Source organism: Rhopalosiphum maidis, chromosome 1 (assembly GCF_003676215.2).
Source record: "Rhopalosiphum maidis isolate BTI-1 chromosome 1, ASM367621v3, whole genome shotgun sequence".
Lineage (NCBI taxonomy): Eukaryota > Metazoa > Arthropoda > Insecta > Hemiptera > Aphididae > Rhopalosiphum > Rhopalosiphum maidis.
Genome location: NC_040877.1, coordinates 4,696,367 through 4,712,856, shown reverse-complemented (window position 1 = coordinate 4,712,856; position 16,490 = coordinate 4,696,367). Strand labels below are relative to the sequence as shown.

At 26.9% G+C, this 16,490-nt stretch overlaps 2 protein-coding genes across 4 annotated transcripts in view; one reads left to right on the top strand and one right to left on the bottom strand.

The window, feature by feature from the left end:
* LOC113549757 overlaps positions 1-16,490 on the top strand; it is a 30,745-nt gene that overhangs the window by 10,343 nt on the left and 3,912 nt on the right. For all 3 annotated transcript variants that reach the window (XM_026951219.1, XM_026951220.1, XM_026951218.1), the window contains 6 exons: positions 4,132-4,283; positions 5,245-5,402; positions 13,389-13,545; positions 13,776-13,925; positions 14,150-14,296; positions 14,993-15,925. In XM_026951219.1, the coding sequence (XP_026807020.1) occupies positions 4,136-4,283; positions 5,245-5,402; positions 13,389-13,545; positions 13,776-13,925; positions 14,150-14,296; positions 14,993-15,925 (1,693 nt within the window). In that variant the 5' untranslated portion in view covers positions 4,132-4,135. The remainder of the gene's footprint in view (positions 1-4,131; positions 4,284-5,244; positions 5,403-13,388; positions 13,546-13,775; positions 13,926-14,149; positions 14,297-14,992; positions 15,926-16,490) is intronic.
* Positions 6,273-7,032, bottom strand: LOC113549759. Its single transcript, XM_026951221.1, has one exon. The coding sequence runs from the start codon at positions 6,958-6,960 to the stop codon at positions 6,379-6,381; it is 582 nt and encodes a 193-aa protein (XP_026807022.1). The 5' UTR covers positions 6,961-7,032; the 3' UTR covers positions 6,273-6,378.

Below are 16,490 nucleotides of genomic sequence, written 5' to 3'. Positions count from 1 at the left end.
ATTGAAAATTAGTTGATTTATGATTGCTTGACAACTAAATCATCTAGTCTTTTTTATAGTTATTGTATTCCTCCTTCTTATTTGAATCAATATTAATTTGTTTTATTTTTAACGTAATTCAATTTATTAGATAGGTTTAACTTTGTGCCACAATTTACGATACTTATTGCCCATGCTACTTTTTACTATTACTGTGGGTAATTGGTTTAATCTGAAAAAGCATTATGTTCTTCCGTAAATTATTGTGCCACTAGGGAATTAATGTTAGTACATAATTTTCCTAAATCGTTAAGGAAATTATTTTATCTGGATCCCATTTTAAAATCGCAGATTCACTTACATTTATGTTATGGAGAAGAGAACATTAAATGTAGAGAATATTAAGTTATAGGTATTAAAAATAATATGCCTAGCGCGTTATAAGCTCTTAATCAGTCTGGTTTTAATATTTAAAGCTGAAATACTTTACACTTTATGTTTCATATAATCATATATTTTTTTAGATTTTTAAAGTTTTTTCTTATTAAAATTGAGTTTCCTGAGAATATCAGTCTTAAAAAAAAATATGTCTTTTTGGGATTATTATCTACGACAAGTACAATAAGTGTAAATAGCTTAACATAATAGCATGATTTGTATATCTAAAACAAATGCAGATTATATCTATTTTAAACATTCATGCAGCCTATATCTAGTTGATTTGTAAAACTATTTGTTATTTAATATTAAAAAAAAACAACAGAAAAATAATATAATTAAGAGTTTTTGTGAAAATTTACATACATAGTGTATTTTGTAATATTATGGGGGTGTTTACTTGTCGGAAGTTTTAAGTCGATTTCTGAGTCATTTAGTTAATCCGATATCTTTTATATAAATATTTAATTCATGTAAAGTATAAATGTCAATTATAAAGTAAACGAAAAAAATAAATTATACAACGAAATTTTAATTAATTTATTTTTTGTAGATTATTACGATTACATTTGTTTGTGAAATTAAAATGAATGTAGTTCATACGGTATAAGAAATACATGATACATATTATCACATATATTTATCCATGATAATAATTACAATTCAACAACATTATATAATATACTATTCCCTTATGACTAAAGAGTTTAACCAATTATTTGAGGAGAAAATACTATACGAGGGCTAATATGGTTAAATGCTATCTTTTAAACGACTAAAGTTATAAATCCCTAGAGATTGTGGACTGTGGTATTATTTCAAAGTTTAAGGGAAGGCAAATATGGACAATCGAAAGTTAAAACTATCATTACATAGATTATTGACAATTATTTTTAATAATTTATATAATCCTAAAAATCGGCTGGTTATATAATTCCTAATCCCAAAAGAATCGTTTATCTTCAACGACAACGACAGCGTATACACACATAATATGCGTATGTCGAGGCTGAAAAAAGTGGTTTACGTGACTTGTATACGTATACAGCTTTTATATAGCTATAACGTTGTGGCGACGATGTCAGTTCACGCGGACTACTACAGTTTTAATGGTACAGGTTTTTTCCCCATCATGAATAGTAGCTAATTTCAGTGAAAGCTCTCGTATGTTGAGACTTATGGCCGAGCGTATAGTGTTGAAACGCTAGTGTCTACCAGCCGAGGTTTATGGCAATTTATGTGCTGTTGGTCGGTAAAGATCCCTCGTTTTGGAACTTTGAATTATTGAAGAATTGCCAAGCCTACCCTATAACGAAAACGACCCTCCTTGGCAACCGCGGTGCGTGGTCACGATTTCCATCCCTCGTCGTACTAAACTCAAGGATTCTTATGTACGGGTTTGTCGTTAAAGAATAAAAAAAACGTACTTTGGGTAGGAGAAACAGAAAAACTTCTTTTACGCACATATACGCATCGTTCCGGGGGGAATCGTTCTGTCCATCATCGTTGCCGAGAGAACGTCCCTTGGGGAATTCGTGTTACTCTGTCTCTGGAAAGATGTTATACACTATGCTATATACTAAATATAACGACGTTGCGATTGTTTGTATTAGATAAAAGCTTAATACGAATATGTAGTCTGCGCTGAGATGAGGGAAAGAAAGAAAAACCACACGTGATATTATACACATATATAGTTAATATTTACTTTACTGCATTATTTGTGTATAGTTATACATAGATTATATATTAATTTAATAATAATATATGAATTATTAAATAGTCTTGAATAATCTGTTGTAATTACGGGAAAAAATGTGATATTTAAGCTTAATATTCGTATTTATTTATTTAAAAGGTATGAGTTAAAAAGTTTTTCAAATTGAATATATTATATACCTATTATAAAGTTATCATTATTAGTTTTGTTTGATATAACTAGAATACCTAACAAACATAATATAAATGTGCTACTTTGAGTTTTAAAGATAAAATAAAGTACCTATTATTTATTCTTAGTATTTTTTAATTGTTTACATTAATTAATTAATTTTATTTACAATACATTTTATTTTAGATTTTAATCAACTAAATTAATTATTGTTTGTTTTAAATAAATTATACTGATTATCTATTTAGTATAAACAGATTATACTACAGAGTACTACCATATAATTTAATTCTAAACATTGTGAATTTATCTGGTATTTTATTATTTCATATTTAAAAATTAAAATGTTATTAAAAAGTTCAAGCCATTCAAAATAGTTTAGATATATAACTACGCTGTAGAGTAAAAAATAATGATTGAGTTTTAAGGGCGGTGTCTACAAATTTATCAAGAATGATTATCTTTATACATTTATCCGGATATTTTGTAGGTTTCTTATATTATTAAATTAGACACAGCTACAACATTATTCTGATACATGCAGCTTATTACTTACCTGTGTATTAATAATTAATTCACTAATTATTAATGTACTTTTATAATGTTTCTTGTTAACGTCTAATTATTATAACAGGTAGTAATAATTTTCAATGAGAATATTTTGTTGTAAGGTGTTTCAATTAGTGGTTAAAATTGCGTGTTTATCAACCATAATAAGCATATACTGTATATCATTAAAGGTTTTTATTCCCTTTATTCAGTTTGTAGAATTATCCATATTCTATTGGTTATAATGTATATGTTTGGTGTATACTGTATAGTAATAGTTGATTCCTATTTATCATCATTATATTATTTTAAATTGTAAATAATAATTTATAATTGATTCAATTTGTATAACAATAGTTTTATAGGTTTGTATAATAGTTTATAATAGAAATAAAAAATAAGTTAAATGAAATATAAATGAAGAGTCCGATTAAAAAGATTTAGGATCCGGTGTTCGATTTGAATCTGGCAGGGGTCCTTTACGTTCATACCTAATGAGAATAATTTATAAATCTACACCATAAATTATGTCACATAATATATTTCTTAATAGTTGATATCATAATATATAATTAATTTTCAAACCTTATATAATATGCAAATGAAGTCATCAAAACATTAAATGGGTTTGGTTCATGCAGGGGCGGATCTAAAGCTTATTTAAGGGGAGCGAATAGAGATATTTATGAGTGACATACGGACATATATAATGTGATAGAATGAAGATCTAACCGTAATTATGCAAGTTGGAAAAAATATTAATTTCTTAATTCCCGTCCTAAAAACTATTTTGTATTGTATACATTTTTGATTACGCTGACTAACTGGAAGAAAAATCAAACAGTAGATCGTACTAATACTTATATTAAAGGGATTTAAAGTCTTTATCTAATACACATGAACCTATCCTAAAGTCTACTTGTGATAAACGTTAACATATTTACAACCTTTTTTCTTCAAAAATTGAAATATGACAATTTTTTAATGTTTACATTTTTAATATAAAGCTCTTTTATGAGGGACATAAAATCAAAAATGTGAGATAGTTTATCTCATAACTTGTATAACAACATAACAAATGTCTATAACATTTAGAATTTAATTTTGTTTTTCGCTGCAGAGATTAATACAAGTTTACCATGTTAGGTTCATAACATTTAAAAAAATATTTAGAAGTAATATATACTATTTTTATTATTACAGATAAGACACATATTCATATATATGAAAATTCGATAATTATGCGTTTTCGTTTAAATTGTTTATGTTTTTAGTAATATGTGGACTCCGGTATCGTTTACAAGTGACAATAGTGTTCCACCATCAAGATCCAAGCATAGCGCTGCTGTTCACGGTAACCACATTTATGTGGTCGGCGGTCGGAATGGCAATTGGCCCCTTAAAGACATATGGAGATATGCCCTGTGTAAGTATGACACGTAGGCTGAATACAAATCGCCTCTAATTTCATTTTGACGTAACGTACAACAATCGAATTACAATTGCTTCTGTGATAAATTTTTTGAAATAAACGGGGCTTCTATTTTTTAAATTTTAGTATATGTAGGTATATATTTAATTAAAAAAAAAACATTTTAATTTTAGAATTTATTCTCAAGAAACTTTTGTTTCAGTTATGTTTACAATGTTTACATAAATTGATAATTGTTCATATTAATAAACTGACGGTTATATTAATATATTTTATAACAATTTATTATCATTGTAGAACTAAAATATATAAAAAATAATGCTAAGTAAATTAAATTGAAGATCTTACAAAAGTTTTGCGGTTGAAAATGTTGGAATATAAAAACTTTTTAAGCGCAATTCACTTTATATAATAGTACTTTTACTCGAGTTATAAAATTTGAGTGTAAGTGATTTTGAATTATAGAGCATAAAGTGTGGTAAATATATATTTTATTTATCTGGATGATGAATTAGTAATTGAAAACGAAAATTTATTTATCGTATTTTTGTTTTTAATTAGGATATGCTGTTTTTATGCTTGTTAAATGTCACAAAATAAGATAAATGTGGTATAATGTGATAAGATGATAATAATTTATATTTTTATTGTATTTTAAAAACATTGGAAACAATTATAGTCCAAAATTATAAATTTTTTTTTAATATTTGTTCAAACGTATTTACCTATTGTTTTATTAATTTTATATAAAATTAACGATCTTTGATAGATATAAATATATTGTACAAATTTTAATGATAATATTATTATCTAATATTTTTTCAAGTAAATAATATTAATTTTTTGCAGATATAGTAAGTTACGGGGGCTAATCTATAACGATTATTATAATGCATTGCTTGATATTATAGTTTATATTATTCACTATGTTCTTCATTCGTTTTATGAATTCTAGCGAATAACACCTGGGAACAGTTGCACCCGACAGGAGATACATTGCAAAATTTGCAAGAACATACAGCAGTCGTTTATCAAGACAAGGTTTACGTTTTCGGCGGAGAAGTGGGATTTTCATCTGCCTCTGAGTCTCCACTATGGTCTTACAGTATTAAGGTAATGCATATTGTATGAAAGGAAAACCCTTTAAAATATATATTAATATAGCCATATAGCTTTGTAGTATAGACATTTATACTATATAAGTACACATATTACAGATATTATATTATTGTTATCATCTATATACTCGTAATAGAGGCTCATTATATTTGGTTTCGGTGATTGGTATTGCTTTGCTTTACAATAAAAAAATATATTGGCATAACTAGGTAGTTTGATAATCTAATCGTTGTAAATAATAAATTGATTGGCATTCTTACAAAAAACCTAATTGGTTTCTAAGTGATGTTGAAACTTGAAATCGTTACTTTTACTGGCATTGATAAATTGTTTTTCTGCAAAAACCTTTTGAACAATAGTTTTTTTGGAATAAATAAATAATAACATACTTTTGAGTACATAAAATAAATAAAATTACTAAAGTAAAGAATAAAATAATGCCAGTAAGAGGTTAAAATCGATTCTATTAAATATATTATTATAATCAATGGTTAAAAAAAATTTTAAATAATTTCATTAGGATTTAAAAAAACTTAAATACTTAAATATAAGTGATCATTAATGAATAATGAATATACTGTAATATTTATATAGATACTCGTATATCGATAGTTTGTTAATTTAATTAGTTTTACATAGTTATTTAAAAGTAATAATACCAATTAACATAAACGTCATAAACCCTTCATTTTGTAAATTTTATTTAATTTTTAAATATATACTATAATTGTTTTATAACGAATATATTACTCATCAAGGCTCGGGAGTTGTATTTTAGGTATTATAAAGCATAACAGATACCAAAACTATATAGTGAAGGCGTTATTATTATTTTTTTTCTTAAATAATATAAACGTATATTAGTTAAATCTATTTTATATTTTATTTAAATATGATCAAAAGACATAGTTATTAATATTGAAAATAAACTTTAAAATAAAATTACAAAATAAATTAAATAAACTTGAATTTAATTTTGGAAAATATTTGGCATACTTGCAGGAAGATCCATAATATTTTGTGAAGTTGGTATGTTGGGTAATCGAATTTTCATCTGTTTACGTAGTTCATTTTCCATTTGTTTTGCTTCTTCCGTACTAACTGGCAATGAGTTCAAATTTTTTAGAATCGTGTCTTGAAATTGGTCTCTATATTCCACCACACTATTGATTTGCTGCTTCATGATTTCAGTGTCCTCCACATAATTTATCAAATTATTTACAAGATTTTTCATAGAAGCTTCATCAATATTCGTTTTGTTACTCAGACCTTTCATGTCTTCTGTAATTTTTGACATATCTGCAAAGGACTTTGTTATGAACGTTATCATATAGGCTAATTCGTTGGCCATTTCATCTTCCCGTGACTTGACTGATTCACTGTCATTGTTGGTTAAATCTATTTTAGTTAAATCTTCAATGTATTCCGTTGGATTTTCTGTGGTAGATTCCTCTATAATATCGGAATCAACGTCGGAGTCTGACACGCTTTGTGTATTGGCGACGGTGAAGACTAATGAGAGTGCAGCAGCGAAAAAGATTAAACGGTTCATGATAATTTTTAATACTTTTGGTTTAGTAATTTTAGATACACTGTATAATGATTACTAACGAATGTAATTGACAATACAAAGTTTTAAGTCTTATATACTAGATAATAGTTGACACAGATGGCTGTTGGTCAAACATAAACCTATATATTCACGTGACTCATTTGATTTAATGACTTTTAAAATGCACTTACCCTTTTTTAAGAGCTTAAATATTTCCTTTAATTAGTTTGCGTTTGTTTACATAGCTGAAAATATACGAATTTAATTATCGTATTTAATATTTTAATTACCATCTACAGTATTTTGTTTATACATAAATGGTTTTTATACACTTAATTCAATTTTTATTGAAGGTTTATATTAGTAATTAATATGGTACATAATTATTAAAATGTGGTGTATATATTATATACAGCAATACAGCATACTTTTATGTATTACTATTTTAATAGTTTCATGAAAATGAATACGAGTTAAGAATCGCCGTGTTAAAGTTTAAAATTTTATTAAATATTGACAATACACTTTATTTTAAATTAAACATATATCAATTTGTTGCGGGTAATGAATTCATAAGATAATTTACTTTATCTGTTAAAATGAAAATATGTCATTTTTATTATGCACATTATATCGCTTAATAATATTTTAAAGATTATATATTTATGTATAAATACTCTTACTATATTATAGCAGTTATGCAGCAACTATTGGTATTAAACTTTATTACGAATAGTATATTATTCAATGTACACACACACATATATAAAGTAATAATATTATTATATATTATAAAGTATCATAAAGATGTTCCCATTAGTATAATAATAATTACAAATTTAAATATATATCTAATATACAGCTATTTTAAGCCGCGGTTAAGATTATCAAACTAAGTTGTTAGCTATAACGTACTTAGTCTTAGTGAAAAATATTTACTTATGTATTATTGTATAGACAACGTCAGAAGCACGATGATTTTAGGATTTTTGTCGTTTTTCATTAATATTTTATATAAATAGATTCGTATTCAATCATAAAATTATTTTTAATATTATTTGCTTTCATATAAGATGTTAGTTAATTTTTTTTTGTAAATGAGTAATGGATGAAAATTATGAAATACTTTAGTAATTTTTATTATGGTTAGTTTATGACGTTTATGAGAAAGTATGCTTTTTTTCATAAAATATAATGCAATTGTGACAATAATTTGTATATATTTCTCGATCAAAATCCATCATAAAAGCTCGTTCTATAGCTGCACTGCTGTAGGACATTATTTAATTTTAGTTATATATTTCTACCATTTCGCCCTCTTTATTCATCTAAAGTTGACTTTTTTCACTTCCTTCCTTTAGCCAAAGGGCCTAAAGCAATAAAAATTGTACTTGACGACAGTTTATTGGGGGAAAATGTAAGTAAAGTTTTTTTCTGTTAGAACTAAATATAATCGATTTGCTTTTATGATAGCACTCTGCAAGTAACAATAGTTTAAGATTTCGGACTTCAGATGTCATTTAAAATTCCTGATAATTATTTCCAATTTTATATAATCTTAGACAGTATTAATAATGACTACTGAGGTTTATAATTTAATTTCATGTCGTAGTTGCAATGGTTAAATCTTAAACATTTATTTAATATAACTTAGAAAAAAACACAATTAGCTAAAAATCGAAACTTTTTCTGTATACTTTTGAAATACTCGGTAGGTACTATATTTACTCTTTTTAAGGGTTTTAAAAGTGAAGTTTATATTGGATACATAGATTATAGAATGGATATTGGTAGTTGTTTTTATGACTTTTGGTCATGATACTTAACATAAAGCTGTCGAACGTTAAACTTTAGTTCCAAAATCATGCTATAAAACTGCGTTTTGTATTAGATCGGAATTATTTTCGATAGCAGAGACGATTTAAAATACATAAAACATTAGTTATTTATTAAAATCAATTAATGTAAATAGTAATAAGTAATTTGTCCTTAAATAGATAGGTAATATTAAACTAATATTCTTTATAATTAACTAATTGATATACTGTATACAGTAAATATAAAACTCAACATTTAGCATTACAGTGTCCTGTAATATTTTTTTTATAGTAACGTGTATACTGTATATAATTAGAAATTAATAATAAACATATTCATTTTAATGAAAAAAATCTTATTGTAATTAGGTACTTATGAATAGTGTCATTTTTTTAAATACAATATCTTACATAAAAAATGTATTTTATCTTTTTGAAAACCAGTAATCTAATTAATTTATTGTATTATTTTAAGTTTAATTTTATTGAATGATTTAAATGTTTAAATGTGTTTAATTTATAAATATGAATTTCCTATTTTATATATGCACTAACTGAATACTTTATATGTTTGAAAATAGGTATATGTTGGCATTTATATATTTAAACAAGCTTATAATAATAAAACCACAATACCTACTATGTTGATTTTCTTACGTTGAAGGATAGAAATAATAAACAGGATCCCACCTCTGTAAAAATGCTGTACTTTATTTATTATTTAAAAAAAAAGGTCAAACGTATAAATTGGATACAAAATCCGCTAACGCCTGTAAAAAAATGCATGGTAATGCAGTCAGCCAGTTTGCATATTGCGTACCTAATTTACCTATTATAATCTACCATGTATAATATTGCTTTTGCCTATTTGGTTTTATTAAACAAACGTATAATGAATTTAGATTTAATGCTTATGAAGAACTCATAACAAGTTTTCTCGAAGTTGTTATTAGTGTTATAACTTACTTATTTTATTATTTAAAAATATGGAAAATTGTTAGTAAAATAAAACAATACATCTACTACATGATTTACCTGTTGGTGTGAAATTTTTAAAATAAAAGCCACAAGAAATAAGAAATTCTAACAATTGGAATCATCCTGAAGGGATATTATTTATTTATATATGACAGTTTCAGTACACCGAATCCTTCCACTAAGCCTAGACGTTTTGTTGAATAGAGTATATAGCGCGTAGTAATACCCAACACTACTTACATAGTCATGAAAGCATGAATTTCAACTTTGATTTAGGGTACTGTCTTAGATATACTAAAATATTTATAAAATTATTCCGGGTTATATTTTTCATAGACATTTTTGAATATTTTGAACTCTGACCTTTAAAGAATACAACACAACAAAAATATTCAATTTTATTTATTTAAGTTTTAAATTATTTCTAAAAATGTTGGTCCTCTATATTGTATTTTTTTTACTTAAATTACTTATGGTAGATATTAGTTGGTATATTGTCTATTTATTAATGCACTTTAGTCGATGAGCTACATGCAATATGATAATCATATATTAAAAATAAGTTATAAGATATTCTTGATTACACATAATGTATATAATTTAAATATAAAAATATATAGAAAAGAATTTTACTTGAAATGGGTATTTGGTACTAGAACAATATTCGGTTCTTAAATTTCTAAATTATTAGAATACAAATTTTTCTTTTTAACGCAAAATTTTAAATACCATGCACAAGTAGGTACCTAAATGGCTATATTTTTAAAATGCATATTTTATCAAACGGAATTTTTATCTAAAATTATATTCTTGCAAGTTGCTACAAATAAATAAATTAAGAATAAATCCTAACCAAAATAATTTAATTATTAACTTTTAAAATCAATTTTTTAAGTATAATACAATTTAAGTATTTGTATTTAAAATAAATTGAATATAAATTTTTCACTGTATTTTTTACTAAAAATCATATTAGTATTGTAATTTATCCAATTAAGTATTAAAATATAATGTAACTATAATAGCCATTGGTGTAGTTGAAGTGGTTAAAAATGTATGTATAAAAATAAAACAGAGTAATTGAAAAATACATTTAAAAGTAATTGTGTATTAAAATGTGAAAGATGATTTTATTCAATAAAAATAATTCGACATTATGTAATAACTTAACTATTGGATAGATAATAAATATGTCTTGCTATATTAAATTGTATATAATTATATATAATATATTATTTAGAATGTTTTTATAAATTATTTCAGTTTATAATAAGATTTTGATATCAAATGCATTTTTTGCGTTAAAAGTCTATAATCATTTTTTCCACATAATATAATATATCTCTCCGTTTTATGTACGTATATTTATACTACTTGAAAATTTTTTCATTTTTCACCTCCACATCTGTCTGGAAATTATAACGCACCCTGGAACTCGTTAATTGCACCTAAGCGCAGTGCAACGTTCCGTGTTTTGCTAGCAAAAACCACGAGTGTCACGCTAGTCCACCGACAGTTCTTTTAATTTGACGTTGCGGGTGAAAGACGAGGGTTCCCAGTTCCCATGTATCTACACCTTCATGTAGAAGGGTGATTCATTTGGAGAGAGACAGAAAAGACGGGTGGCACAATTCATTTTTATCCCCAAAGGGATGCGATATGTATAGCACTATATATATTTTCGAGGGGTGACTGTTTTATTCGACTTGTGTGTGTACATATAGTACCTACCTACATCCGATAAAAGCTCACGACCATCGCGCCTACTTTGGCTTCGTATCAAAATCTCGTGTAAACCGTAGTCACACTGCAGTAGCGTATATATAGGAAAAAAGTTGATCATTTGCTGCGAAAAGTGCCAAGACGCGCAATCGAGATAATCCAATTTCTTACAATTGTGGTGGGCGGTTATTCGGACTTCGAAGCACGTACACTGTTGTTTTCTTATTTATCTACTTTTTTCATTTGTTTTTGATGGATTGCGCGTTGTGGCAGCTGCAAGTGGCGTATGCGCCCCTGTAGGCCATAACTAACGAATCGAGAATTATATCTCCTCCTTCGACGCCAACAAATATCGGTATTACACTAGGTTTTACAAAGTTGAATCGATAGGGTAGTGGAGTTTGTTTGTCATACTTTTAAAATCCGTTAAAATCAGTATTCTCCTTGTATCGGGATAACTCTACATTATTGCTTAGGGATTAGGTTACCCTTCTTTATCGCCTGAATTACAATTTATAGATAATATTATGCTAATCCTTGTTCAATAGGATTGTAACAATATGATTTGTAAAATACATTAGTATTATGAGAAAACAGATACAAAATTATCAATATTATATAAACACATATTGATTTAGTAAGTAAACATTTTGTCTGGTTATTTTTGTGAAATCGAAAACTGTTAAAAATTAACAGAACTAATAATTAATTAAAAACGTATAATCTGTTTAAGTGTATATATTATTTTGAACTATCTATGTATTAACCAAATAATGATAACCAAGGCTTTTAAAACATTAAGTACTTTTTTAAATGTGAAATTTTATACAATATATATCAGTAGGTAATTTATAAATATATCATATTAACAATAATTTAAATTGATAAGTGGTCTAAATTATAAAAGATATTTAGTTTTACAGAATTTATTTATTCATATTAATTAGTAAAAATTATTCATTAAATAAAAACATAATATAATATACAAATAATAACTACTTCTGGTTTTAAATAATTAAATTATTTATACTGAATTTAATTAGATTTCTAAAGAGTTTTAGCTATTTGCTTTTAAAGTAATTAAATAGTAATTATTAATGTACACAAGTTTTTGTAGTTGTTTTTTAAATTACATAATTTATTTAATGTTCTGTGAAAATCTGACAAGAAAACAAAGGCAGTAAAACAATTTGAGTTATACTAGTTTATGTTGTAGTTTGTAAATGTAATAACTATTTCTCAACACCATTTTATCACTCATTTACTTATTTGCATTAAAAAAAAAAAAAAAAAAAAAAAAAAAACATAACCCACAGCTAAGAAAAGTATCATATTTACCTTTCAGTTTAGTTTTGGAATTTTTAATAACCTTTAGAGAAGTATTAAAATTTTAAAGAATTTTAATTTTAAAACTAATAAAAAAACATTGAGATAAATGAAAATATGTAAAATGTTGTTTGTTTTTTATAATATTTATGATAACTAAACATCTGTTGAGTTTGGGTTCATTTAATTTTAATGTATCAATTTTATAAACGTGCTGCTTTGAATTTATGTATATACCTATATACAAATTACAATTTTGTATTCTGAGGTGCTTATATTTTGAGCGCTATAAAATGAAATGGTATTTATTAATAAACGCACCCTCGTAATGTCGAAGCAACTGCTGCATGCCCATTGAGGGGAACGTTATTATAATACTGGTTGGCGTTATAATGTGGACAAGGGAAACGTCGGTATTTACATCGACTCTTTCAGAACATTAAACGGCATCAAATATTATGTATTAACCAACACTCCGTAACATTAGTAGTTAATGGGTTTTACAAACAACAATATATATATGTAATGTAAATAAAATATATAATTTAAACAAGTTGATGAAAATAGTTTCTTTTAATGTTCTAGGATAATCTATGGAAAAAAGTTAAAGGAAAATCCGGTTCAAATGTGCCAAAAGGTAGAAGAGGTCATACTGCATTAGTATACAGAAATTCAATGATTATTTATGGAGGATATAGAGACTTAAAAGGATCCACAAATGAAATGTGGGCTTTCCACTTCGGTAACTTTAAAATATACATGTTATAAATATTTTCTGAATTTTGAATTTATCAATATTTAATATATTTATTAATATATATTTTTCATAGTTTTGAAAGTGATACCTATAGAATATTTTCTATCATTAAAAATATTTATACCTAATATTGTAGATACATTTTTAATACGTCAAAATTAATTTTTCTTACTTTAGAAAATAATAAAAATCATTTGAATATCTTTTTATTTTAGATACTGAGTCATGGCATTTACTTTCTCAAGGAAGAGTACTTCCACCAGCGAGACACAAACATTCAGCAATCATACACGACGATATAATGTGGGTATATGGCGGAATGACTGATTTACACGAAAGATCAGATTTGTGGAAATTTGATTTTGGTTGGTACTTATATAATATTAAAATTAAATTGTTGGTTAATTTAGACACTTATGAATTTATTATATTATTCTTTTGTCTTGTTGTTAATAATAATAATATCAATTATAAATCATATAATATTAAAACATTACATATTTTAACTGCTATAAATTAACACAAAAAAAATTAAATGTTTTTCAAAAAAAAATGTGGATAAGTACTGTATAAAAACTTTTTGTTTTAGTGAAGAAAAAATGGAGTGTCTTGAAGACCAAAGTAAATCCAGGTTTATTGCATGGCCACAGTGCTACTAAAGTGATGGGTTCTATGATTATTTTTGGCGGAAAAAAAGGAGGACAGTTTAGTAATGATTTGTGGAAGTTTTATTTTGGTAATAATTCATATAATGTCTTGTACATTATAGTATTAAAAAAACTGTGGATATAATGAATGTGAAACAATTAAAATAGTTTTAAACATATTTTTATGTTTATTTCGTTAAAAATTGATGTTTAATATAACAACATTTAATATGTGCAAAAAATGTCTAATATGTATACAGGATTTTATTCAGTGTTCAATCATAAATAATATGTTTACGCCGTATACGTATACAATACGTGTACTATAGTATTATAATATAGTTGAATAAAAAAAGATTAACAAAATCATATTTTTAACCTAAAATATAATAATAATACATTTTAGGTAGGTATAGAGGCATACTTTGAGTTTTTTTAATTACTAATATCCTAATTTATTTTTTTAAATAAAACAATAACATTTGTTAACAAAAAACATCATAAAACAGAATTATATATTTATAATTTATATAATTGGGAATTTTTGATATTTAGATTTTCTTTTTAATATTTTGATGTAAATTATAAAGTATCAACTTTTTGATTTCTTTTTTTAACAATTGAATAATTAAGATTATTAATATTCTCCCCGTGATTATATTAGTCAAATTTTCATCAGGCCGTAGGATGAAAATGTTTTGTATGCTAACTGGCCCCTCTTCCTTCAAATTGCGCCCCAAAGAGTAGTTGTATTAAACAATTATTAACAGATATTATGTTTACAGCTACCGAGACTTGGGAGAAAGTACACACAACTTATCCGCAGCCCCCACCGATCTGCGAAGCAGTAACGTTAACGGTGTTGGAAACGACGTCAACCTCGACGACTAAGAGCAGTCGCGAGAACGGCGTACAGTCGCCGATTGTGGTTCGGCGGTCCAGAAGTGGCCGATCCGCTGACAGACAACAACATAGCGGCAGTGGTGACCGGGATCACAGCGGTCATCTACATCAGTTTCATCATCAGTGCAGATCCGAGTCTCGGGCGTCGTCTTTGGGTGGTTCGAATGTGAACATCCTGAAAGAGATATCGAAATTGTCGCAACTCAACCTGTACCGGCTGGCGCATAACAAAACTTATAGTGTTCTGAGCAGCACAGATAGTGTGGTTTCAGCCGATGCTTCACATGTGCAGCAACAGCAGCAGAACATGGTCAAGTCTCAGTCGGCGAACGTTATCGCTCGATCGTTGATATCGCCGGTAGTGTCGAACGCGTCACCGTCAGGCTACAAGTCGTCGTTCCCACCGTGTAGGATGCCCCGAGATCCGATGTCCGTGCCAAATTTCGGCGTGGCCCTAACCCCTGTCGAAGCAACCAAACTGGTATATCTTGAGGGCGAAGAGGCGCCGAGCCCGCGCGTCGAATTTGATCACGATTTCGGATCCGTGCACATGCGGTTTCATCCCAATGGACCGCTGTCGTCCGGGTCGTCGACCCTTAATAACAAGACGCTCAACCGCCGTAGCTATCCGATGACCAGTTCCGCATCCGCCCGGTTTGGCAACCCGTACAGCACGCCTGAAGAACCAGGCGAAATCACTTCTGGGTATGTCAGCATTGAGACGGTGCACCAGTCACCTAACAGTGGCGACGGGCCTATGTGTTTTTCCAACCCTAATTACATGGTGGCTGACATACAAAACGCCATATCTAAAGGTTGGTATAATGTGTGTATGTGTAAATATGTCTATTCTATATTCTCTATACTCAAGCACATTTTTTTTGTATTATAGTGATTAATAAACTTTGCCTATTTGCATAATACGAAAAAACAGACATATTATGGAGGGTATTGTTGAGTAAATTTGTATAAAAAATCTTTATACTTATAATGATGTTAGGGGAGATAAAATACGAAATTATTTCAGTCGAGTAATATAAAATTTAAAATAACAGTAACCTAACTAATTTATATAATAATACTTCGATAATGTAAGAATTTTGAGATTATTAAATGAGTATTAATGCAGTATTAATAAAATGAGTTATAAAAATTACAAAAACATATTACAATATTTAAAAACAATTAGTATTTATTGCAGATGGATAAAAATATAAATTTAAATGTACATATTAAACTCTTTTTATTTTTATATAGCATCTATAATACTGTGATTTTTGATTTTAAACTTTTTTTATAATCATAATATTCTAAACTTCATAGAAATACGATGTTAATGTCATTATTTATTAATTATCACTTATCATTATTTGTATTATT